At 38.1% G+C, this 27,677-nt stretch overlaps 1 protein-coding gene across 1 annotated transcript in view; it reads left to right on the top strand.

The window, feature by feature from the left end:
• The first annotated feature begins 1,213 nt into the window (after window positions 1–1,213).
• The window catches only part of LOC114688416 (alkylated DNA repair protein alkB homolog 8-like), a 50,532-nt gene continuing 24,068 nt past the window's right edge, over window positions 1,214–27,677 (top strand). Inside the window, 11 exon segments of the mRNA XM_028863001.1 lie at window positions 1,214–1,271; window positions 4,233–4,336; window positions 4,339–4,367; window positions 8,418–8,568; window positions 8,571–8,654; window positions 9,832–9,932; window positions 9,934–9,964; window positions 11,020–11,106; window positions 20,976–21,080; window positions 23,092–23,162; window positions 25,601–25,707. Coding sequence (XP_028718834.1) covers window positions 1,258–1,271; window positions 4,233–4,336; window positions 4,339–4,367; window positions 8,418–8,568; window positions 8,571–8,654; window positions 9,832–9,932; window positions 9,934–9,964; window positions 11,020–11,106; window positions 20,976–21,080; window positions 23,092–23,162; window positions 25,601–25,707 — 884 coding nt within the window. The 5' untranslated portion in view covers window positions 1,214–1,257.

Genomic DNA, 27,677 nt, shown 5'->3' with positions numbered 1-27,677 from the left:
AAAAAGAAAGAAAGAAAGAAAAAACAAATTAGAACATTACTGTTGCTTTTTTTTTTGCTATGAGTCAACCTCATAATAGGGATGTAACTTTTTCCCATTTGATTAATTTTTCTGCCATTTAAACTTTACCTTGAAATATCTTTCCTAAGTAGATCCACTTTCTTTCTTTTCTAGAGTTCTACTATTTTTGTTTTTTTAGATTATAATTATGTACTTTACCCACTCTATTTCCTCCCTCCAAACTTCCTCTTATACCCCTCCTCCTTGCTCTCTTTCAAACTCATGACGTTTTTTATTAATTGTACACACACACACACACACACACACACACACACATAACATACATAAACACAAATTACTCAGTTTGTATAACGTTACTTATATTTAAGTGTTTTCAGGGCTGACTATTCATTATTGGATAACAATAATGTGTGCCCTTTCCTGGAGAAGACTTTCTCTTGCTTTCAGAATTCCTTATTTGCTTGGGGTTTTTTGTTTGTTTGTTTGGTTGGTTGGTTGGTTTTTTCTTTTTGTTTTGTTTTGTTTTGTTTTTGTAGAGTTGAGGCCTCCTGAATTTTCTGCATGACCACAGAAGCATGTCTGTTTTGTTTTTGTTCAGCTAATATTTATTTATTAATTTTTTGGAGGCAGGGTTTCTATGTGTATTTTTGGTGCCTGTCCTGGCTCTTGCTCTGTAGACCAGGCTGGCCTCGAATTTACATACAGCCTCCGAGTGCTGGGATTAAAGGCGTATGCCACCACCATCCAGCTCAGCTCAAATTTAGACCGTCATTCTAGTGAGACTTTATGGGTGTGGCTTCTGACACTTAGATACAATCCCTAGTAAGCTCCCCATTGCTCTGCCTCCATTTTCTTTGCAGAGTTCTGAGCCTTAGTTGCAGGAACTGTGTTGTAGATGGCAGTTGACACAGGACTTCACAGCTCTGCATTTTGATTGGTTGTGGTTTTCTGTAATGGTCTCCATCTTTTCCAAGTTAAGTTTATCTGTGGGTATAAGGTCAAATCCTTAGCATGTAGTTACGTAGAGTGCTGGTTTAGTAACGTGGCAGTTGTAATGCTCCTCCAATCATTACTTTTCACCCACATAAAGCAGCCGAATTTTCTGTTCCACATAGCAGTTTACAGGCACTTCGCTGCCGGGAAAGTGTAAACAAAGATTTTGGGCGGGAGAGGGGATTGTGGAGCGCTGTGGTAGCCCCGTGGACTCATGGGAAATGTAGTGCGATTGTCTGCAACATGGCGGCTCCCAGGTACGGCGGTTTTAGAATGCTTGCATAACTCTAGGCTGCAGCGGGGCTGGCTGACAATAGAGAAAGCATCTGGGAGGTGAAAACCTCTGATGAGGAGAGACAGACGTGTATGGCGCCTGTTTTTAGCGGTGACGGAGGGTCGCAAACCATAGCTTACTCCTTGCAGCTCCTTGTCTGCTGTCCTGGCCAGCGTGGTCCGACCCAGGCCGCGCAGGGTGCAATCTATGGGCCGAGGGATGTCGAGGTGTTGGGAACCCTGATAGGGTCTAGTGTTCATTTGTGTGGTGTGGTATGGGTTTCCGGGGGGCGGGGGAGGGTTCTGTGTCAGCTCCTATTGTGGTTGGAGATCTGCACTTGATTCTAGTTTCTTTCCAGCCAGCATCAATTCTGTGAAACAAAAGCATGCTAGCGGCTGTTTGTCCACGCGTCTGCGTCTTATACTCTTCCTTGATCAGTCCTTCCTCTGGGGTGGAGGTGGTGTCAGCCTGTGGTTTTGGTCGATTTCATTGAACATTTGTTGCAAGTTGTATGCCAGGTATCCAAGACTGTGTAGGTAATAGTCTTGGTCCAACACATTCAGTAATGGATACACATCGTTGTGGAAATCGTTGAAGATGGCTGCCAAAATCAGAATTCTGGAGTAGTTTAGGAACTAAAATGGAAAATTCTACTTAGGCTTGCTTATTTTTATTTATTTATTTATTATTTATTTATTTATTTAAATTTAATCAGTTGCTACTGGTATCACATCCTGTTTAAGTGCTAAGTGCTGAGTGCTACCCAGTGAATAATACTAAATCTCTGCTTTAGCGGTTTTCAATGCACTTTTTGGAAAAGAGAATAAATGTCTAGTGGAAGGAAAAACAACAGAAGAATGTGTAATTCAGAAAGTTAGAAAGGGTGTGATAAATAACGGGGTGATTTCTTTTTCCTAATCAAATGTTTCTGTGTTCTTTTTAATTAGATAATGCAATTTGAATAGCTTATAAATTCACAAGCCAGAGAAAACTATCCTTCTTTACTTATCTACCTATTTCGCTTTCCTGGATCCAACTCATATTACTGATTTCTCATATTTAAAAAACATGTATGTGAAACCTTGTTTGATAGGAATTTATATTTGTTCTTTCTAGTGTTTGCTAATAAGTATGTTATGCACAATCAGAAGATTCACTTTATCTGTGTTGCTTGATAACCTTTTTTTAAAGATTATTTTTATTTTATGTATATGTGTATTGCCTACATGTATATCTGTGCACCACTTGCATGCCTGGTGCCCCAAGGAGGCCGCAAGAGAGTCAGATCTCCTGGAACTTGAATTATGAATGGTTGTGAGCCACCATGTGGGTGCTAGGACTTGAATCCAGGTTCCTGGAAGAGCTGTCAATGTTTATAACCACTCAGCCATCTCTCTAGCCATGGCTCTCTGTTTTTTAACTCAGGCATGGACATAGTAAAGTTGCTACTTAGGGTAGTATCCAACAAGATATACTGAGAGTTAGCTAGTAACAGAGCCTTTATGTCTCCATACTCTCCTTACTAACAGAGAACATGCTCAGGCTGGAGGTAACTGAACTAGTGTCATAGCTAATATGCTAGTGACCTTACTCCTGTCACATGTAAGGTGCATCCAAGCAACTGTGCAGTGATCTTGATTCCTCTCTTCTTCACATCTGAGTAATCACCAACACCTGTTGATCATGTGGAATCGATTCTTTCCTCCCTACCTTCTCCTGTTTCCTTTCCTTCTATGCCTCCAATGTAAGCAGGTCAGCATTTCTGCTTGGCACAGGTGAAATATTGCAGGTCTTCTCATTACTATCCTACTGTGCTGTCCAACCGACCTGCCTTATTCACTTTACCTCCTAACATGTGCCCTGTGTGCTAGGAAAATGAACTAATGCCATTTTTCTTCTGTCCTTAAATTAAGTCTAGTAATTGGAGTTTTGAATGTACCCGTTATTTTGAAATGTAATTTTATTTCATTTGTTAACTTTGAAGTTTGTAGCATTGAATTAGAGGTTCAGTAAACATTTGCTGCTCTAAAAACATTATGCCAGCTGGTCATGATGCTACACATTTATAATCTGTGAGTCTGAAGTCAGCTAGGCTGCATAGTGAGGAACTGTCTTAATAAGCATAAACTGAGCTTGTGGGGTGCACACCTGCTATGCCAGTGTGTCAGAAGTTCAAGATCATCCTCAGCCTTGTAGCAAGTTGGAGGCCAGTCTGGGATATGTGAGATCCTGTTTCAAAACAACAACAACAAAAAAAAAAAAAAAAAAAAAGAAAAAAAAAAAAAAAACCCTCTCAAATTATACTTATATTTCACTATTGTTGGTGGACATTTCTGTTTACCCTTTGCCTTTATTACCTCACTGAATACCTTTTAAACAATATCTTTGCTGTTCTGATCCTTCTAGTTTGAAATCTTCCAAATTCCTTTCAATTAACATTGATTTTTTTGTTTGTTTGTTTGGTCTGTAGTTATGCCACAAGCAACAGCAATTCTATTAGCAGTTAATTATATGAAGATATGTCATATATTTTTTTTTTTCATTTTTTTGTTATGTTTTGTTTTGCTGAACTAACTTAGAAGTTCATATAAAGCCATGCAGTTGTATGGTCAGGGGACTAAGGCCATAATAGGCATACATGCTTACTCACTTAATATTCATTTATTCTTTCCACATATTTCCTGGGATGTACTGTATGCTGGCATTTTTGTTCTCCTAGAGTTTATATTTGCGGTGGAGTACATAAGCTAACAGATGAATTGTCATGAATTTGTGTTATGTTCTGAAATATTTCTATTCTTTTTATTTGTTTCACTTTTCTAGTTGTTGAAACTAAAGTTTTTTACAAAACACAAATTTTTATAAACTATTGAATATATGAATAACATAATTGATCCTTCAGGACTTTTAAGGTTATACTTTTTATACTTTTTTTTCTTTATAGTATTACTATGAACATCAATCATAAAGGTGGCTTAAAACTCAATAAAATCGAGAAGAAGTTCTTAAGGAAACAGAGTAAAGCCAGGCATGTGTTGCTGAAACATGAAGCATCCAGGCAGTGTCTTATCCCACCCAGGTGACCTTAAAGTGTTATTGTCACTTTCATGTAGCTGTGTCAATATTGTAATGTATTATGTTACTATTGTAAAATATAGCTCAAAGCTGTAATTATTCAATGATATGTTGTGCCCATATTAAATACACATGGAATAGGATGTGCTAGTTTTCCATTTGTATGTAGCCTAGTCTGTAGTTTGAATTCATGTCGTTAGTGTGGGTTGAAATATAGTGGTTCTCAAACTATAGGTCACAACCATAGGAAAAAAGATGTTTCCAATGGTCTTAGGAACCCCAACCATAAATTTATTTTCATTGCCACTTTTTAACTGTGATTTTGCCACTAAGTGATGTCTGAGTTCCTAAGACCATCAAAGTATGGTTTTTCAATAGTCATGACCGACTGATTGAGAACCACTGAACTAGAGCATGTTGCAATTATATATTAATAACATTGTATAAATCTTTTATTTGATATAGAAAATTTAACATTCATTATTGTGTTTAATTCTCTAAAAGTCTATATGAGCTGCATAAGAAAACTGTCATCTTGAGAGGTTAATTCCCTTAATATAAACTAGTAAATGGTTGAATAGAAATTTGAAGGCAGATCTTCTATAGCCTAATATAATCTTTTTTCTTTTCTTACCTTTCCTGTGTTACAAAGTATTTTGGTTATATAATATAAACTCTTTTTATTAGTCCTAATTTACAAAACCTTTTCATGTCTGTTGGAAATAAGTAAGATGATAATGAACTACTGGGAGGTTTCCCTGGCTTTAAATTATAACTCATTGTAACTCACTTCTCTCCTTATTTAGATATGAGCATTACTTTTGACCTTGACTTTAATTTCTAAGCTGGGCGTAGTATAGCATACCTAAACTCATGCTAAAAAACTCTCAGGAATAAATCTAGTTGTCTTTTATTTGCTAGTGAAGTGACTAATGGCTTCTGAATGACCTCTGACTACTGGAAACACCAAGGTATGATTAGAGAGTTGGACCTTAGCCATGCTTTCCCTGGGGAAGGGAAGTGTAGTTGATTACTATGTTAGTTCCTTTTATTATCACTGCAACAGAATATCTGACAAAATAAGGAGGAAAGAAAAAAAATTTATCACAATTTAGAAACTATAGTCCATTATTAGCAGAAAAGGCATTATTGCAGTACTGGCTCGTATGGCCTTAGGCATGTGACGTGGCTGTCATCTTGGAATGACAGACACGTGCTAGAGAAGAAACTAGGTGGGTCTACAACCTACAAGCCCTACCAGTACAGTATCAGCCAGCTAGGCTACATGTAATCATAACCTCCCCCAAACAGTGCATTGAATGAGGATCAGGTATCCAAACACTTGATTACTGTAGGGGACGTCTCACATACAAACCATAACAACCAGTGCCATAATGTATTCATTCAGTCATGCCTGTGTGGAAGTGCATAAAACCCTAAAAAGACAGAATTGAAGCTTCTGATTATTGGAGCGTGTGGAATCTGCTGGAGGGTGGTGTCCTCAGGGTGGGCAGTGAATTTTGGACTGATAAACCTGTATAATAAATGAGTGGTTTGGATATGGAGCATGTGGAATCTGCTGGAGGGTGGTGTCCTCAGGGGGGCAGTGAATTTCTGACTTTTGATTACCTGTATAATAAATGAGTGGTCTGGATATTGGAGCATGTGGAATCTGCTGAAGGTTCGTGTCCTCAGGGCGGCAGTGAATTTCTGGCTTTTGATTACCTGTATAATGAATGAGTGCTGTAAGCAGTGTTTCCCTGAGTTCTGTGAGCTGCTCAAGTAATTTAATAGCACCTGAGGCGGGAGTCTCAGGAACTGATTATGGCTATGTCAGAAGTGTGTTTCCTGCTGATGGGGCAGACTTGCAGAACTGAGCCTGTGCGATCTGATGTTCTCACTAGGTAACTATGTTAGACTGAATTAATTTGACTAGAGGACACTTAGCTGAGCCTGCTGCAGAATCTTCCAAGAATTAATTGGTTGCTGTATTCTTAATCATGTTGTCTTAAGTGCATGAAATAGGAAAAGGTACTTTGTCTTCTTTGTGTCTCTGACTAAGATTTAGGGAAATGGAGTATTTTTGTAATGTGGCCACATATAACTAAATTGTTATGATATTTTAATGAAAAAACCTTATTGAATGAAGTCCATATAAAGCATATGAGAGTAAGTTTTATGTGCTGCTTAATGTATTACTTAGTATTGTAGTAATGAGTTTATTATGTGTATCCTTATACTTGTGTTTAGCTACCCTCTGGGAAGAGATTTTTATCTTTCTTGTTATCCAGTTTAATGATAAATGTATTACACCATTTTCAAGATTGTTATAGATATCCTAATAATGTGTAATAAAACAAACATTAATATACTGATCTGAGTTTAGTACAACTCATGGAGTCAGTAAACTATTGTATTCAGAACAAATGTGTCTTGTGAGACAATGGCTTTCACATTTTAATAGCATGTTAAATAAACCAAATTGAGGCTATGCTTATATGACCTGTATATCTTTGAAATATTCTTTTTAGAACATTTCCAATACCTGATATAAATGATGAAATTGATGAGTAAACCCAGTCCTGGCTTTTTTTTTTTTTAATGTTTTTAGATATAATAGGTTATGCCAGTGAGATGTCTCAGGAGTTAAAGGGCTTGCTATACAAACCTAACAACACGAGTTCTGTCCTTGGACCCAACATGGTAGAAGGAGAGAATTAACTCCAGAAAGTTGTCCTTTAACTTTTTCATGGTTGCTGTGGCATATGCACACCTGCACACTGACACAGACACACAGACACCCACCCACACCCTCCCCACACAGACACACAGACACCTACCCGCCCCCCACAGACACACAGACACCCACCCGCCCCCACACACAGTCACACAGAACACCCACCCGCTCCATACACACACCAACACAGACACTCACGCACCCATACACACAGACACACCGACATCCACCCTGCCCCCCCACAGACACACAGACACCCACCCGCCTCCATACACACAGACATACAAACACCTACCCACCCATACACAGACACCCACACCACCCATACACACACAGACACACTGACACCCACCTGTCCTCATACACACAGACACACAGACACCCACCCACCCCCATACACACAGACACACACACTAAAATAAGATTTAAAAATAATAGGTGATAAATTGTTTTTAACACCATGTAGGGGTGGTTTTTAAATATAGTAACTGTAAGAGTACTAGACTATAAACCTCAAAATAAGGAAAGGAGCATTCCCTCACTCCCCCACATCCTGTGACTAGAGCCTAGCAGTCTACAGAGTGACAGGAAGTAAACTTGAAATTTTTAAAGGAAAAAAGTTTACTTGCAATCTGACTAAATTACATTGACTGAATTAATTTTCTTGAGCAGAAAACTTTTCATGGTTTATGAATCTGCAATTAAGTTTTCCTTGATCCAGTTCCTTGACTTTTTACTTTTTGGTAAACATAGTGTAATGGTTATATTCAATGTATGGGTTCCAGAAGACTAACAACAGTAATGCTACTTCACTCACTTAACCCAGTTTTGTGCTCAATAGTTTCTTCTATAAAGTGGGGCTCATATTACCCAAATAAGTTTACTTTGTTTTAAAGATTATGCTAATTAGAATTAAATAGGTAAAAGAATATAGAACATTTATTCTTTGGCAAAATGTATCATGTGACTGCTGATTGCATGTTTCTTTCCATTCTTCGTTCCTTCTTTTTCATTATGTTAATTTGTATTTCTGAACATAATAGGATGTAGATTTAACTTACATTTCTGGTTATGAAGAAATGAATATATCACTATTACAAACTATTTAAAAATAAATGTTTATAGCATAGCAACATTTCCTCCAAAATATTTAGTAAATTAGTTTATATACTTTGTATGAAGCTAGCAAACCAAATAACCAAAGAAAATGAACTTTTAAATTACATTTATCTGTAATAATGTCATTTCATTTATTTTCAAATAAATAGGTCATATCAACTGCTTTTTACTTACCTCCTCTCTTCCCCTTTTTTAAAGAGCCTGGTTGTTGCCAATGGTGGTCTTGGTAATGGTGTGAGTAGGAAGCAACTGCTTTTGGCTTTAGAGAAATGTGGACCCATGGAAGCTCTCCTGATGCCACCTAATAAGCCTTATGCATTTGCAATATACAAAACTATTGAAGAATCAAGAAAGCCTATGCTATCCTCAATGGAAAAGAAATCATTGATGATTTGGGGCAGAAGATCATTCTGTACTTGAATTTTGTGGAAAAAGGTACCTTGAAGTTACTTACTTTTTGTGTGAGTTTTCTTCTTATGGAGTCTCTATCAATTAATTATTCTTTGCGTGTATGTGTACACATATATGTGCTGGTGTGTATATGTTTGTGTGTGTGTGTGTGTGTGTGTGTGTGTGTGTGTGTGTGTATGTGGTGTGCTTGCTTATGCTGTGCTTGTTGAAGTCAAAGGCTGATGTGGGAAGAGAGGAGCCCTTACTCACTGCTGTAAGAATGTGGACAACAACTTGAAATGGAATTTCCATATGATCCAACTCTCCTGCTCCTGTTATATACCCAAAATAATTTTAATGTTTTCTTTTCTATTGCTAAGGATGTTGAACATCTTTTCAGAAATTTTAATTAGTTTTTATTTCTTCTTTTGAGAACTGGCTTTTCTATTCATTTGCCCTGTGCAAGAAAAATTTTCCCTCTGGTTTTTTTTCTCTACTACTTGAGAAAAGCTCACAATTTTTGCATGTTGATTTTTGTATTCTGTTATTTTGTTGAAAGTGTTTACCAAGTCTAAGAGTACCTGGTGGAATGTTTATGAACATAAATGTGAATACTTAGGCTTCTTTCTCTACGTGAACCCTTCTATTTCCTTCTCTTATTGATCTAGCTAATTCAATATTAGACTTCAAGCCCAATAATGAATCCTAGTGGAGAGAGGACACCTTTGTCTCTTTGCTGTCCTGATATTAGAGGAAATACATTCAATTTTTCCTGTTAACATCATTGTCTATAGGTTTGTTGTATATATAGCCTTTATTGGGGTATGGTACTTCCTAGTTCTTTAGAACTTGTATCATGAAGAGATGTTGAACTTTGTTAAAGCCTTTTCTGCATCGAGTGAATTGACCTTGTGGTTTCCCTTCCGATTTTGTACTGTTGACATTTTTCAAAATTACAGTTTATACAATAAGTATACAAAAAGCCTTGTCTTCAAATGAGGTGTAGAAAGTGACTCAATCATATGCCAACAGAAGACTTGAGTGTCATTCTTTGCTGAAGAGAACTGTAGAGAGTAAAGTACAGTACAGTTATGATTCTCATCTTTGTTTTTGCATTTTGTGTCATTTCTGAAATGACAATTAATAGCCTTGCAAACTGGTGCTCTGGGGAAAAAATTATTTATACAGGTTTTGTATATGACTTTAATTTGTTTTCCTGTAGCACAATGGAAAAGAATGAGGCTTCAAGCCTTACCTCCAGGCCTCTTGGTGGTAGAAGAAATTATTTCTTCTGAGGATGAGAAAATGCTTCTGGAAAGTGTTTAATTGGACAGGAAACACAGGTGATCAGAATTGTAAGTAAAACTTCAAGTCTATAAATTACATTTTTTGGAAAATGCCCTGTTTCTGTACTTGCTTTCATTGTACACACATGAGGTATAGTGACATTATGCTGTTTCCTTAAGATCATTGGAAGTAGCTTGGACGTGGTGGTAGGCAAGTCACACTTACAGTTTTTAGGAACAGTTTTATATATAAAATTTGTATAGCAACCAGTTCTAAACTTCAGTCTGAGGAATGTTAACATAAATTATCAGACCTTCCCTGTTTAAAATCTTGTTTGCTTCTTGAATTGGTTAACAGGTTGTTCAGTGACAAGTTCCTGAGGGAGTTGACCAGAGAATCAGATATAATAAAGACAGGAAAGTTCAGATCAGGAGGTCCTGCACAGTTATGTGTTAGGGCAAGCAAGAGATTAAGAAGTATAGCATTTTATGTACAATTTCAAGGGGGGAAATGGAACAGAGTTACCAGAAAGTTAAACAAGTATTGTTGCACGAAGGAACACAGGATATTCCAAATGTCACAGGCTGAGCGCTTAGTGGCCCTGGGACTGATAACTATAGTCTCTTCAAGGGGGAAAAGTCAGGTTCCCAGAATCTGAAACCTTGACTCCTTCAAGGCCCTGGCCTCAGCCCCAGACTTGACCTTGCCAGGTCTCCCGCAGGCAAGGATACAGAGCTAGTGTTCCTTTAGTCCTTTCATCAGGGCCTCTGAGAAAGCTGTAGATTGGTCTGGCTCCCAACATTTTCTCTCTGCCCCGAAGATTTTCTCCAAGCACTCAGGACATCTCATGAGGACAAAGCAGCAATGAGAGCTGCTTCACCTCTTTCCAATTACAGGCATTCCTGTGAGTGGTAGGATAGACACATAGTTCTCTTACATTAATAGATGAAACTCTTTAAGTGTTTTAAGCACAAAACAAATAAAATGGCTCATGCTTTTAAAACAGTAATTTAGCAATTAGGAGAAGTTGTCACTACTTACGACTCCTTATAATGTTGAGTGAATATGAAGTGTTGCTGTCCTTTTCTTTCAAGCAATTTATTTCTTCATAACAGTTCAGAAGTCTTAAAACACAGAAGAGTTAAACATTTTGGTTATGAATTCCACTATGAGAACAATACTGTAGATAAAGATAAGCCCTTACCTGGGGGTAAGTACATGTTAATACACAGTAAGTACTGGCGATGGGAAGAATGATGTATACATTAGAAGTTTATAGTAGTTGAGATGCATGTCATCTGTAAGTAAGCTTTTGAGATTACTGGTTAAATTTAGAGAATTTTAATTCTGTAAGTGGCCTAGTTTTGTTATAAAAGTTCAGATATACAGATGAAGTCAAAGCTCTTGTCTATTTATATACAGATGAAGTAAAAACTCTTGTCTATTTCTATTCACTCATTCATTCGTTTGTTTGTTTGTTTGTATCCTAACTGAGGTTTCCCTCCCTCCTCTCCTCCCACCCCTTCCCCAACTTCCCTTCTGCTCTCCACTCTATCTACTCCTCCTCCATTTCTATTCAGAAAGGGCAGGCTTCCCATGGATATCAGCAAAACATGGCATATCAAGTTACAGTAAGACTAAGCACCTCTCCTTGTATTAAGACTGGGCAAGAGAGCCAGTATGAAGAATAGGGTCCCAAAAGCCAGCAGAAGAGTCAGAAACAGACCCTGCTTATACTGTTAGGAGTACCACAAGAGGACCAAGCTACACAACTGTCACATATATGCAGAATGCCTACGTCAGGCTCCCTGGTTGTTGGTTCAGTGTCTGTGAATACCTATGAGCCCAGGTTAGTTGATTCTGTGGGTTTTCTTGTGATGTCCTTTGCCCCTCTGGCTCCTACAATCCTTCCTCCCTCTCATCAGTAGGATTCCAAGCTCAGTCTAATGTTTGAATGCGTGTTTCTGCATCTGTTTCTACCAGTGGATGGATGAACCCTCTCTAATGACTACTAGGTTAGACACCTATCTGTGAGTATAGTAGAATATCATTAGTCATCATTACATTGGCATCTTTTTTCTCCAGTCCTATTTGGTTCTCTGGAGCTACTCAGCCTCTTGGTCCTGGCGCTTCAAATAGTGTCAGGGGTGATCTCACTCTTGTGGCATGAGTCTCATACTGGACCAGTCATTGCTTAGCCACTCTCACAATTTCTTCACTACCTTAACCCCAGCATATCTTGTAGGCAAGACAGATTGTAGGTCAAAGGTTATATGCTGGGTTGGTGTACCAGTTCCTCTGCTAGGAGTCTTGCCTGATTACAGGAGATGGCCGGTTCAGACTATGTATTCCTATTCCTAGGAGTATTAGCTGGGTTATCCTTGTAGATTCTTGGAGCTTCCTTGAACTAGGTTTCTACCTCACCCAAAATGCCTCCCTTCTCTCGTCATCTCTTTCAGTACTTTACTTCTCCATACCCCTGCCCCATCACTTCTGTTCCCATCCCCTAGTCTGTCCACCCATGAAATTTATTCTAATTCCCCTTCCCAGGGAGATCAAGTGTTCCACCCTGAACCCTCCTTGTTACTTAGCCTCTCTGGGTCTGTGGATTGTAGCATGGTTATCCTTTTACTTTACAGTTAATATCCACTTATACATGAGTACAAACCATGCTCATCTTTCTGGGTCTGGTTACCTTACTCGGGATTATTTTTTTCTAGGTCCATCTGTAATTTCATGATGTCATCATTTTTAACAGCTAAATAATATTCCATTGTGTAAATCTATCACATTTTCTTCATCCATTTTTTTGTTGAGGGGCATCTGGGTTGTTTCCAGGTTCTGACTACTAGGAATAAAGCTACTATGAACATAGTTTGAGTATCCTTTGGCTATATGCCCAAATGGTATAGCTGGGTCTTGAAGTAGATTGATTTCCAATTTTTTATGAGAAACCACCATATTAATTTCTAAAGTAGTGGTACGAGTTTGCATTCCCACCAACAATGGAGACAGCATGTGTTTTTGTTCTTAGCATTCTGACAGATGTGAGATGACATCTCAGAGTCTTTGATTTGCATTTCCCTGATAACTAAGGATATTGAACATTTTTTTAAGTTTTCTTGACCGTTTGATATTCTTCTTTTGGGAATTCTCATTTTAGATCTGTACCCCAATTTTTTAAATTGGCTTATTTGGTTTTTTGATGTCTAGTTTCTTGAGTTCTTTATATGTTTTGGAAATTAGCCCTCTGTTGGATGTTGAGTTGATGAAGAGCTTTTCCCATTCTGTAGGCTGCCGTTTTGTCCTATTGATGGTGTCTTTGCTTTTCAGTTTTATGAGGTCCTATTTATTAATTGTCCATCTTAGTGTCCATGCTACTGGTGTCATATTCAGGAAGCAGTCTCCTGTACCAATGCATTCAAGGCTACTTCCCATTTTGTCTTCTATCAGGTTCAGTGTATCTGGATTTATGTTGAGGTCTGTGATCCACTTGGACTTGAGCTTTGTGCAGGTTGATAGCGACAGATCAAATTGCATTCTTCTACATTCCGACATCCAGTTAGACAGCACCATTTGTTGAAGATGATTTCTTTTCTCCATTGTATGATTTTGGCTACTTTGTCAAAAATCAGGTGTCCATAGATATGTGGACTCATGCCTGGGTCTCTGATTCAGTTTATTGATTAATGTCAGCATTAATGTTTTTATGCCAGCACCCTGTGGTTTTTATTACTGTAGCTCTGTAGTTGAGCTTGAAGTCAGGGATTGTGATAACTCTGGAAATTCATTTATTGTATAGATTGTTTTTAGCTATCCTGGGTTTTTGGTTTTCCATATGAAGTTGAGTATTGTTCTTTCAAGGTCTGCAAAGATTGTGTTTTGATTTTAATGGAAATTTCATTGAATCTGTAGATTTTTTTTTTATAAGGAAGGCCACTTTTACTATGTAAATAGTACTGATCCATGAGCACCAGAGGAGATTTTTCCAACTTTTTTTTTTTTTGTTTTTTGTTTTTTGTTTTTCAAGACAGGGTTTCTCTGTGTAGCTTTGCGCCTTTCCTGGAACTCACTTGGTAGCCCAGGCTGGCCTTGAACTCACAGAGATCTGCCTGGCTCTGCTCCTGAGTGCTGGAATTAAAGGTGTGCTCCACCACCGGCTCAAGTTCTTTCTTTAAACACTTGAAGTTCTCATCATAAAGGTCTTTCACTTGCTTGGTTAGAGTTACACCTAGATATCATTTGTGGCTATTGTGAAGGGTGTCATTTCCTGATATCTCTGCTTGTTTATCATTTGTATATAGGAGAGCTACATACCATTTTGAGTTAATCTTGTATCCAGCCACTTTGCTGAAGGTTTTTTTTTTTTTTTTTTTTTTTTTTTTTTTTTTTTTTTTTTTTTGGTTTTTTCGAGACAGGGTTTCTCTGTGTAGCTTTGCGCCTTTCCTGGAGCTCACTTGGTAGCCCAGGCTGGCCTCGAACTCACAAAGATCCGCCTGCCTCTGCCTCCCAAGTGCTGGGATTAAAGGCGTGCGCCACACGCCCGGCGAAGGTTTTTTTTAAATGCATTAATTATTTATTTTATTTTTTTTTTTATTTTACAATATCATTCAGTTCTACATATCAGCCATGATTCCCTTGTTCTCTCCCTTCCTCCCCCCTCCCTTCCCCCAGCCCACTCCATTCCCACCTCCTCCAGGCAAGCCTCCCCGAGGACTGAGATCAACCTGGTAGACTCAGTCCAGGCAGGTCCAGTCCCCTCCTCCCAGACGAGCCAAGCGTCCCTGCATAAGCCCAGGTTTCAAACAGCCAACTCATGCAATGACCAGACCGGTACCACTGCCTAGATGCCTCCCAAACTGTCAACACTATTCAGAGGGCCTGATCCAGTTGGGGCCCCTCAGCCTTTGGTTCATAGTTCATGTGTTTCCATTCATTTGGCTTTTGTCTCTGTGCTTTATCCAACCTTGGTTTCAACAATTCTCGCTCATATAAACCCTCCTCTTTCTCGCTAATTAGACTCCCGGCGCTCCACCGGGCCTAGCCGTGGATCTCTGCATCCAGATCCTCAGTCCTTGGATGGGGTTTCTGCACGACTATTAGGGTGTTTGGCCATCCCATCACCAGAGTAGGTCAGTTCGGCTGTCTCTCACCATTGCCAGCAGTCTTTGTGGGGGTATCTTTGTGGATTTCTGTGGGCCTCTAGCACTTTGTTTCTTCCTTTTCTCATGTGGTCTTCATTTACCATGGTCTCCTATTCCTTGTTCTCTCTCTCTGTTCTTGATCCAGCTGGATCTCCGCTCCACAGGCTCTCTTTCCCTCCACCCTGGCCCTTCATTACTCCCACTCATGTCCAGGACTGTTCATGTAGATCTCAGCATTTCTCCATCATTGGGCGATCCCCATGTCTTTCTTGGTTCTGTTTTCCAGGTAGCCTCCTTGGTGATGTGAGTAGCAGTCCAGTCATCCTTGTTCCACATCTAGTATCTCCTATGAGTGAGTACATACCATATTTGTCTTTCTGAGTCTGGGTTACCTCACTCAGGATGATTTTTTTCTAGATCCATCCATTTGCCTGCAAACCTCATGATGTCATTGTTTTTCTCTGCTGAGTAGTATTCCATTGTGTATATGTGCCACATTTTATTTATCCATTCTTCAGTTGAAGGGCATCTAGGTTGTTTCCAGGTTCTGGCTATTACAAACAATGCTGATATGAACATGGCTGAGCAAGTGCTCTTGTGATATGATTGAGCATTCCTTGGTATATGCCCAGAGTGTATAGCTGGATCTTGAGGGAGATTGATTCCAATTTTCTAAGAAAGACCATATTGATTTCCAAAGTGGATGTACAAGCTTGCATTCCCACCAGCAGTGGAGGAGAGTTCCCTAGCTCCACATCCTCTCCAGCATAAGGTGTCTTCAGTGTTTTTGATCTTAGCCATTCTGACAGGTGGTATCTCAGAGTTGCTTTGATTTGCATTTCCCTGATTAGGATGTTGAACAATTTTTTAAATGTCTTTCAGCCATTTGAGTTTCTCTGTTGAGAATTTTCTGTTTAGTTCTATAGCCCATTTCTTAATTGGACTGTTGGTCGTTTTGATGTCTAATTTCTTGAGTTCCTTATATATTCTGGATATCAGTCCTCTGTCAGATGTGGGGTTGATGAAGACCTTTTCCATTCTGTAGGCTGTTGCTTTGCCTTGTTGACCATATCCTTTGCTCTACAAAAGCTTCTCAGTTTCAAGAGGTCCCATTGATTGATTGTTTCTCTCAGTGTCTGTGCTACTGGTGTTATATTTAGGAAGTGATCTCCCTGACATTAATCCGCACACCTATGAACATATAATTTTTGACAAAGAGCCAAAAAGTGTACAATGTAAAAAAGAAAGCATCTTCAACAAATGGTGCTGGCATAACTGGATATCAAACATGTAGAAGGCTGCAAATAGATCATATCTGTCACTGTGCACAAAACTTAAGTCCAAGTGGATCAAGGACCTCAACATAAATCCAGCTACTCTAAACCTGCTAGAAGAGAAAGTAGGAAGTAGTGCTGAAGGTTTTTATCAGCTGTAGGAGTTCCCTGGTAAAATTTATGGGGACACTTGTATATACTATCTCATCATCTGCAAATAGTGATACTTTTCTCCAATTTGTATCCCCTTGATCTCCTTAGTTGTCTTATTGCTCTAGCTAGAACTTCAGTTACTGTATTGAATAGAATGGACTGCCTTGTCTTGTTCCTGATTTTAGTGGGATTCCTCTGAGTTTCTCTCCATTTAATTTTATGTTGGCCATTGACTTGCTATATATTGCATTTATTATCTTGAGATATATCCTTATATCTTTGATATCTTCAAGACTTATAATGAAGAGATGTTGGATTTTTGTCAAAGCTTTTTTCAGCATCTAATGAGATGATTTTTTTTTTCTTTCAGTTTGTGTATATGGTAGATTACATTGACATTTTCATATGTTAAACTATTCCTGAATCTCTAGGATGAAGTCTACTTGGTCATGGTGGATGTCTTTTTGATGTGTTCTTGGATTTGGTTTGCAATTTTATTGAGTATTTTTGCTTCAGTGTTCATGATAGATATTGGTCTGTAATTCTCTTTCTTTGTTGAGTTTCAGTGTGGTTTGAGTATCAGGATGACTGCCCTTATAAGATGAATTTGGCCACGTTCCTTCTTTTTCTATTTTCTGGAATAATTTGAGGCATATTGGTATTGCCTCATCTTTGAACATCTGGTAGACTTCTGTGCTAAAACCATCTGGCACTGGGCCTTTTTGGTTTGGAGACTTTTAATGACTGCTTCTGTTTCTGTTTCACTAGAGGTTATAGATCTATTTATATTGTTTTTCTGGTCTTGCTTTAACTATATGGTAAGTGGAATCTGTTAAGAAATTTGCCCCCCCCACACACCTTTTTTTTTTAGCTTTTCCAATTGTGTGGAGTACAGGTTTTTAATGATTTTGTGGATTTCCTTGGGATCTGTTGTTATGTCCCCTTTTTCTTTCTGATTTTGTTAATTTGGGTATTCTCTGTGTTTTTTAGTTATTTTTGGATAAGAAATTTGTCTTATTGATTGTTTTTCAAAGAGCCAACTCTTTGTTTCATTGATTCTCTGTATTATTGTCTTTGTTTATAGCTTTCAGGTGTGTGCTTTACTTGTTAGTATGATATCTCCACATTCTTGATGAAGGCACTTAGTGCTGTAAACTTTCCTCTTAGCACTGCCTTCATTGTGTCCCATAAGTTTAGATATGTTCTACATTTGTTTTCATTGAATTTCTAGGTAGACTTTAATTTCTTTATTTCTTCCTTGATACAGCAGTCATTCAGTAGAGAGTTGTTTGAGTTTCCAGGAGTTTGTAGGCTTTCTGTTGTTAAAACTCAGCTTTAATCCATGGTGGTCTGATAGGATGCAGGGAGTTATTTCAATTTTCTTGTATCTATTGAGATTTTCTTTGTGATCATGTATATGGTCAATTTTGGAGAATGTTCCATGCATTGCTGAGAAGAACGTATATTCTTTTGTTTTGGGTAAAGTATTCTGTAGATATCTGTTAGATCCATTTGTTTCATAAGATCTGTTAGCTCCAGTGTTTCTGTTTAGATTTTGTCTGAATGTTTTGTCCATTGGGGAAAGTGGGGAATTGAAGTCTCCCAATATTAATATGAAGGTCAATGTGCGATTTAAACTTTAATAGTATTTCCTTTACAAATGTGGGTGTCCTTGTGTTTGGGAAAGGATGTTGAGAATCGAGATGTCATCTTGGTGGATTTTTCCTCTGATGAGTATGAAATATCCTTACCCATCTCTTTTGATTAATTTTTGTTTTGATGTCTATTTTGTTAGATATTAGGATAGCTGGACCAGCTTCCTTCTTGGGGCCATTTGCTTGGAAAATCTTTTTCCAACCCTTAGGTAATGTCTGTCTTTGATGTTGGGGTGTTTCTTGTATGCAGCAGAAGGATAGATCTTGTTTTTGCATCCATTTTGTTAGCTTGTGTCTTTTTTATTAGGGAACTGAGTCCTTAGATATTGAGAGATATCAGTGAACAATGATTTTTAATTCTTGCTATTTTATTATATATGTTGTTGGTAGTGTGTATGTATGAGTATGCGTGTATATGGTTTTCCTTCCTTGGGTTATGCTGGTGTGAGATTATTTATTGTTGTGTATTTTGGGGTTTAGTTAACCGCATTGTGTAGGAGTTTTCCTTCCAGTTCTTTCTGTATGGCTGGATTTGTGGATAGATATTATTTAAATTTGACTTTATCATAGAATATCTTGTTTTCTCCATACCTAATGATTGACAATTTTGCTGGGTATAGTAGTCTGGGCTGGCATCTGTGCTTTTAGAATCTCCCTTGAGAAGGTGGGTGTAATTCTGATATGTCTGCCTTTATATGTTATTTGGCCTTTTCCTCTTGCAGTTTTTAACATTCTTTCCTTGTTCTGTGTGTTTTGATTATTCTGTGGTGAGGGTTCTTTCTTTTGTGATCTAATCTATTTAGTGGATGTTCTATAAGCTTCTAGTACCTTTATAGGCATGTCCTTTTTTAGGTTAAGAAAATTTTCTTCTATGATTTTGTTTACAATTTTCTGGGCTGTATTTGTGCTGGGAATCTTCTCCTTCTTCTATTCCTATTATTCTTAGGTTTGGTCTTTCCATAGTGTAATCCCAGATTTCTTGGATGTTTTGTGTCAGGAATTTTTTAGATTTAACATTTTCTTTGACCCATGTATCTATTTCTTCTATAGTTTCTTCAACACCTGAGATTCTGTCTTCCATCTCTTATATTCTGTTGGTGATGCTTGTATCTGTAGTTCCTGTTCGATTACCTATATTTTTCTTTTGTAGAATTCCCTCAGTTTGTGTTTTCATGTTTACTTTCTATTTGCATCTTTCCTCCTTCCTACTCCTTCCCTTTAGAAATATGTGCTCTTATCAATTTAGTACACATTCTTCTTACTTTTTTTTAATGAAATGAGTTCATATCTAAGTTCATATATCTATTCAAGTACATAGGTAAACATGAATAGCCTCATATTGTAAAAGTAGTCTTCCATTGTCTAGTCACAGCATGTTTCTCATCTATATACTCCTTGTGCCCTGTAGATCTTGTCATTTTTTATTTTACTGAGTGTCAGGGTAGTTACCTATCCTAAACATTAAGGTTACTTCTAGTTTTTAGTACTCAGAAATAGCACTTTAGTGAGTATTTTTGTGCATGCCTCTTTATATTCTGTGCAAGAGTTTCTTAAGAAGACTGCAAAGAAGTAGAATTGTTGCTTCAAAGGTTAGGTTTATCGAAGAGACAAAAATAGCTCCAAATAGCTGAGCCAGTATATTTTTACACACTCTCTGTCCTTACCAACATGCTGTACAGCTTTTCAGTTTACAGTTTCCTGGTTAGTAATGAGGTTGGCCAATTGTATTTCCTTTTCTAATTTTTTTTTCATCTCCTGCTGTTTTTTTTTAATGGGTTATATAAACTGATTATCTAAATTATACTGGCAATAACCCTCTGTTGAATTAAATTTTATTTATTTATTTATTTATTTATTTTTATTTATTTATTTGTGTGTGTGTGTGTGTGTGTGTGTGTGCACGTGCGTTCGTGTGTTCATGTGTGTATAGGTATCTGTGAGAAGCAGAGGACAAGACAACCTTGAGTATTGTTCCTCAGGAGCTTTCCATCTTATTTTGAGACAGGTTCTCACTGGCCTTGAACTAACCAAACAAACCAGTCTGATTAACCAGGGAACCTCATTGACCTGCCTATCTCTGTCTCCACAGATTTTAAAAGTGTGTGTTACCATGCCCAGCTTTTTTCTTGTGCTGTCTAGTGGGTACTTTGTTGATTGAAGCATTTCTCCTATTCTAAATTTATTTTTTTATGACCTTGATCACATTTAAGGCTTTCATTCCTGATGAAATCACATTTATAACATGATAAAAGTTTCACTTTGAAAGGTATGATTTTTAAAATAGTAATAATTTAAAATGTTTGCAGTAAGTGGAATACCTTCAAAGACTGACAAAATATTCAATTTAATTTTTGACATAAAATCTATAAGTTGAGCCTCCCTAATCTGAAAATCCAAAATTCAAATTTCTTTAAAATCTGAAGGTGTTTGAGAGCAGATGTGATGCTACCAGGGGAAAGTGTCCATATCTTAGCTCATGTGAATGGGTCATAGTCAAAACACAAACACATCAAAAGTAAGTTGTAAAATTACCCTCAACCTGTGATGTAAGGTATATATGAATCATTTTTAGTTCATTTGGACAAGGGCAACTCATTGTATATTGTTTACTATCATTTTATAAAATGTCAAAGTTGTTATTAGTAAAATTATTATCTTGTGCTTTTTATTTGATAAGGGTGTAATAACTTTAAAAGATTCTTACAGGTCTATTTCTTAATTTGTCTATGGATTTGTCATCTTTTTTGACACCAAAAGCTCTGATCGCAAAAGCTCTTTGATAGCATAATGTTACTTTTCAGTTAAACATGCGGCTATTTCATCATGTTTTGCTTTTCTGGTTACCAACTTTAGGTCTTCCTGATATTTGCAATAGCATTTTAGAGAAATGGTTGAAAGAAGGTTACATTAAACATAAACCGGATCAGTTGACCATAAATCAGTATGAGCCTGGACATGGTAGGTGCTTCTTTTCTAAACACATTTTTTTTCTTTTAGATTATCTTTTATGTGTGTGAGTGTTTTGCCTACATGCCTGTCTGTGAATCACATGTTTCTCTACTGCCATAGCAGGTCAGAAGAAAATATCGGGTCCCATGGAACTGGAGTTATGGATGATTGTGAGCTCCTTTGGGGGTCCCGGGAACTGAACCTGGGTCTTCTGGGAAGAGCATCTAGTGCTCTTAACCACTGAGCCATGTCTCCAGCCCCAATTGTTTATTCTTTAAAATCCCAATTTTGTATTTGAGAATTAAGAAGTTTACGAAACATTTTAAGGTAGAAAGTTAAAATTCAGTGTTTTTTTTTTTTTTAAATTTTTGTTTTAGCTAAAATTAATTTTTAGGCTGCTTTGCTTATATACAATATATCTGTATTGCTTATTACTTGCAGTCTGTACCTCCACCCCTTGAGATTACACTATAAAACATAATTAAATGAATATACGTTGCTGTTTGTGGTTTAGCTTGTTTTTGTTCCTCTCTCAAAATGTTGGAGAGGGAGTTGATAGCTTGGAAAACAAGAAATGTTTAATAGAAGAAGCGAGTTATTCACAGAAAGGAAGAACCAACTGGTTAGATGATTCTTCTTCTCTTGTGTTTTAGAATGTGTAGGATTATTCTAGGAATATGTGCCAGTGAAAATCTTAAGTATGGGTAGGTTATTAGTAGCATTTTCACACAATATTTGTAGTTAATTGATTTCTCCCCCAAGGGTTTTTTTCCCTCTGCTTTTATCATGCTATGCTTTATTTTATTTTTTATTGTTTTATTATGATGCTGAGGATTAAACTTAGGGCCTAGTATCTGCTAGGCAGGAACCCTGTCATTGTGCTACATTCCTAGCCCCCAAGACTGATTCAAACTTGAGCTGCTCCTGTCCCAGCTCCCCCAGGGCTAGGACTGCACATGTGTGCTGCTGTGCCCACATTGTATTTGAACTGTGTATTTTCCTATCTGGCCTTCCACTGGTCTATATATCCTTGAGTTGGCTGTATCTTTCTTCTTTATATCTTTTCTCTGAGTTAGAGTTTCTTTATTTACCAGACTGATGAATGGAAGAAGCTGTGTCTTAATTATTAATGTATTGGCCTCTGTTCTCCAAGTCCTTGAGAGTCCCAGTATTTATGGGAAAGAATGACTTGTATTTGTCTTCCACATTGACCTGTAGCAGGAATCTTAAAAGTTCTTATTAATAAAATCAAACCCAAGGCCAGTTATTGGGGTCCATGCTGGTAGATCAGAGAGACAGAAGAAGCCACAGCTATCTCACCTTGCCAATTCCTCAGCTGGTCTTGTTTCCTCAGACTGGAAGCTTCTGTGTCCTCATCCCAATGGCTCTCAGCTGAACTGCTGCTGGAAAGCCTGAAGCTTAACCAGCCACATGCTTAACCAGCCAAAATCTTCTTGTTTCTGGTCCTCATGCCTTATATATCTTTCTGCTTTCTACCACCACTCCCTGGGATTAAAGGCTGGCTTTCTGGGATTAAAGGTGTGTGTCACCATGCTTGGCTTTTTCCAATGTGGCCTTGAACTCACAGAGATCCAGAGGGATTTCTATCTCTGGAATGCTAGGATTAAAGGTGTGAGTGCCACCATTTTCTAGCCTTTGTATCTAGTGGCTGTCTGTTCTCTGACCCTAGATAAATTTATTAGAGTACACAATATTTTAGGGAACACAATACCACCACATTGACCTCTTAGGCTGTGAGTGGAAAATTTGTCTTATTTAAGTAGTGACTCCTGAGCCTTTATTTAAAGTCAATTCTCCATGTTGTTTCATTTTGAAATTGAGATACCCTGTTTTAGATTTAATTTTGTCAAGTCATATTCATTATTTCCTATTAACTATGATTATAGCACCTTCTTAAAAACCAAAAAACCTTTTCACCATAATTACGTGAGGCTATGTGTATACATAGTCTAAATCTACAATGGATGATGAAGTGATATTGTCATGTTTTCTATCTCAGGAATTCCTGCCCATATTGACACACATTCTGCATTTGAGGATGAGATCATTTCTCTCAGTTTGGGGGCAGAGGTAAGTGCTGAAGCATTTCTTTTCCTCCTCTTTTTTTTTTTTTTTAAATCAGCTTTTAGCATATTTTGCCTTGCACAGTACCTTGTTTCCCCTATGGGACTATCCACACTCTAATTAAAATGAATTAAAATTTTAAAATAAAAAGGGCTTTGTTAGCACATTAGTTCCTACCAGAGTGGGTAGTTTCACTAACACCCCCCTACCTCCCCACCCCCACCATGCACTTTTTTTTCAGATGTCCAAAGTTTTATCTTGTAGCTCATTAGATGCCAGGATAAATCTATATGTTTATTCATACATTTCATATTAGCAGTCATGTGGAATACAAGTTTTCTCTGGTGTAGTTTGGCCCATTTTTGACCTACCTTTGCTGCATACCACATGGTGGTAAAAGATAGTCACCACATGAAACTGGATCATGAGATAATGACAGAACTGAAAATCACATGCCTGAGAGTTCATTTAGGTTTTTTTTTTTTTGATGTTGTTTTTTTAGACGTAATTTTTTTTTTTTTTTTGTCTTTGAGCTGGCCTGGAACTCACAGAGATACACCTGAGTCTGCCTCCTGAGTGCTAGGATTAAAAGTGTGTGCCATCACACCTGGCTACAGGTTAGACCTTTTTACTTAGGTAACTTGAGTCAAACCTTTCAGAAACTTGAGCAGAGGATTATTTTTGTCCTGTATTATTTTCTGGTAAAGAAAAGGCTCATGTTTATTTGGTGCTTGATTTCTGTAGTTGCATTTTGCTTGAGCTGCTAAACATGCTGAACCATGATTCAATGTGGTGAATGTAAGTCCCTCAACAAATGAATGACCAGGCCCTATCTCCAGATTATTCCAACAGCCAGGCCTAGCCCCTTGAGGCATGTGGCCAGGTCCTGTCTCCCAGACTACTCTAATGGTTTTAATGGCCATTTCTAGCCCTGGAGATACAGGTGACCAAGCTCTATCCTACAGAAAAAAAAAAAAAAAAAAAGCCTAAGATTAGGTCACAAAATCTCACTAATCCCTGAGTTTGCCCCAATATCAGGCCAGAAAATCCCAGCAATCCCTGAGCTTGCCCCAAGATCAGGCCACCCTGGAAAGGTCTTCCTCCCAAGAAACCTTATATAAAGCCTGCCTCCTGTTCAGTTCTTTGGTGCTTTTCTCCCAAGCAGAGGCAACCACCCTCTTGTGTCTTTCCCAATAAATTTCTTGTGTGAGGTTTGTTGGGCAGTGTGACTTTGTATTCTTTGACTTCCAACTGCTAGGATATCTTTCCTCTCAGACCTGTAACATTTACAGTGTATGCAAGTTACACATGTACTTTCAGACAGAAATAGAAAATATTCGAATCCAAAATAATCCTTGAAACATTGAGATCATCTCATCTAACTAGTGTTTGCTTCAAAATCTAATGTCTCCTGGAGGCAAGTACTATTTGCCTCTCCTTCTCCTTCTATCCTCTCCTCCTCCCCTCTTCCTCCTTTTGTCTCTTTCCACTATATCTGTATAGTTTCCATCTCTGTAGCTTAAGCACTTTGACTTCTCAACCTCTGCTGTACTCCTGTGATCTTGATGCTGTGGTTAAAGAACCAATAATGTTTGTTTGATATAGTAAAACCATCTTATCATTTACACATGTGGATTTTTAGTATAGAAGGTTTTAGAAATAATGAACATGGGAAAAAAGAACAAAAGTTCTTTTTCCATGTTGCTAATCCTTACTTGTAGATTTAGAGGGGCAGTGAGTAACATTCTTGAGTTTTCTTCCTAAAGTTGAGAAATTAAAAAAAACAAAAAGGGAAAGGGAAATCAGCATGTCTTCAGCTTTCTTTTTTTTTTTTTGGTTTTTCGAGACAGGGTTTCTCTTTGTAGCTTTGTGCCTTTCCTGGAACTCACTTGGTAGCCCAGGCTGGCCTCGAACTCACAGAGATCCGCCTGCCTCTGCCTCCCGAGTGCTGGAATTAAAGGCGTGCGCCACCATCGCCCGGCCTGTCTTCAGCTTTCTAATGAGAAAAGTGATGGCAGACTTCACTGTAGGTCTGTGGCCAAGGAGACATTTCAACTTCACCTCTGAGTTACAGAAATACACTGTCTTTGTTCCCAGCACTGACTGTCTGCTTAGGAAAACGCTAGCCCTGTAACATTGGACCAGAAGGAACATGTTAGATCCTACACACTGGCTGGTTCTGAAAAAGACTAAAGTAAAGGGCAGGGACCAGTGAGCCTGGCTGCAAGATAATGGGTCAGCTAGCTTTGCTGCTGTCATGGGAAGCTGTAAGCAAGGAGGTAGGTAAAAGGAGTGTTAGAGGAAGTTTTAGCTCTACTTAGCTATTAACCTAGAATAATATGGTCAGTATAAATGAACCATCCTTAATCCCTGGAATGTATGACACTAGATTCAGCATTAACCCTTCTTGGTGATAACTTTTCAACTTTTGTCTTTGCTCCAAGATTGTTATGGATTTTAAACACCCAGAGGGTGTCACAGTACAAGTTATGTTGCCTCGTCGGAGTTTGCTGGTGATGACAGGAGAATCTAGATACCTTTGGACTCATGGGTATGTATTGTGATGACCTTAGTTACTGATGGGAAACTTTCTGCTTTGCGAGATTTCTCATTCTTTTCTGTCTGGGATGCTGAAGCCATGTCCTGTGCCTGCACATCAAATCATTTGTGTACAAGCCCTCCAAGATATATGCAGGTTTTTTGTTTGTTTTGTTTTTTAATACACTACATTTTTATTCTGAAAAGATTTCAAATTTAAAGAAAAATTGTGTGTAATAGAGTAAACTCCCTCCACTTTTCACCTGTAGTTTTCAGTTATGAATACTTTGCTACATCTTTTACTTTTTCTCACCTGTTATCATCATTGCTTTTGCATAATCATTTGAGAGTAACTTACAGCATCATAATTTTTCTTCATTTTGGTGGAAATGAATCTTTAGTTGTTTGAAGACAGAACATTATACTGCTAGAATTTTTGTGTGAAAGTATATATGTATGTGTGTGTGTATGTGTATACAAATAATTAAAATAATGCTTAATTTTATATGAATTCCATTCTGCTTATAAATTTTAGCTGACACATTTCAAATATTCAGGAAAATGATCATATTATTGTATTAGTAACCTGTTCTAAGTTTTAATTAAATAATTATTGAGAATAGATTCTTCTCTCATATAGTACATCCTGAACACAGTTTCCACCCCCTCCACTCCTCCCAGCTCCCTTCCACCTCCCCTTTCCCCCAGATCCACACTCCCAGTCTTTTTCCTTTTCAGAAAAGAGCAGACCTCCAAGAGATGACAGTCAAACAGGACAAAACAAGATATAATAAGACAAGGCAGCAGCCCTCTTATCGAGTCCGGATAAGGCAACCTAATAGGATAAAGAGTCTCAAGAGCAGGCAAAAGATTCAGTGATACACCTCTTCCCACTGTTAGGAGTCCCACAAAAACACCAAGCTAACAGCAGTAACATATATGCAGAGGACCTGGTACAGACTCATGCAGGCTCTGTGCCTGCTGCTTCAGTCTCTGTGAGCCAATGTGTCTTAGTTAATATTTCTATTGCTGTGAAGAGACACCAAGACCATGGAAACTCTTACTAAGGAAAACATGTAATTGGGGCTGGCTTACAGTTCACAGGTTTAGTCCATTAATGACATGGTGGGAAGCATGGTGGCATTTAGGCAGACATGATGTTGGAGAAGGAGCTTGAGAGTTCTACATCTTGATCTGCAGGTAGCGAGATGAGCTAACTTGAGCTTCTGAGACCTCAAAACAGACCCCCTAGTGACACACTTATTCCAACAAAGCCACATTTACTCCAACAAGGACATACCTCCTAATAATACCACTCCCTATAGACTAAGTATTCAAACACATGGGTCAATGGGGGCTATTCCTTTTCAGACCATCACACCATGTGAGCCCTGCTTAGTTGATTCAGTTCACCTGGTGCCCATTCATTCCCTCTTATTCCTACTTTTCCCTCTTCTGCGGGGTTTCTAGATCTTTGAGGGGAGGGACCTGATGAAGACCTCCAGTTTAGCTTCTTTCCCTCACATAAAGTCTGACTGTGGGTCTCTGCACCCACTCCCATCTGCTGCTGGAGGAAGCCTCTCTGATGAGTGGACAAGGCACCCATCTATGAATATGGCAAAATATCATTAGTGATCAGTTTGTTCAATTTTTTTTTCCAGTCATGTTTTGTTCCTGGCCATCCAGGCAGTGTAGGGCATAGTCTCCTTGTAGTATGGGCCTCAAGTTAAACCAAATATTGTTTGGCCATTCCCACAGGTTCTGTGGTACCATTGCTGTTGCATATCTTGCAAGCAGGACAGATTGTAGGTTGAAAGTTTTGTGGCTGGGTTGGGCCTGGTTTTTCATTCCACAGCCTACATAATATCTTCTTGAGCCAATTTGACTATAATGTAGTGGTGAAGGCTACATGTAGGAGCCTTTCCTCTCTGTAGGTATAGATGTAGATGTAAAATGTAGAGAGGAGCTCAACTTCTCTGCATT

Source organism: Peromyscus leucopus, chromosome 7 (assembly GCF_004664715.2).
Source record: "Peromyscus leucopus breed LL Stock chromosome 7, UCI_PerLeu_2.1, whole genome shotgun sequence".
NCBI classification, from domain to species: Eukaryota; Metazoa; Chordata; class Mammalia; order Rodentia; family Cricetidae; genus Peromyscus; species Peromyscus leucopus.
This window is presented reverse-complemented; position numbering and strand designations above follow the sequence as displayed.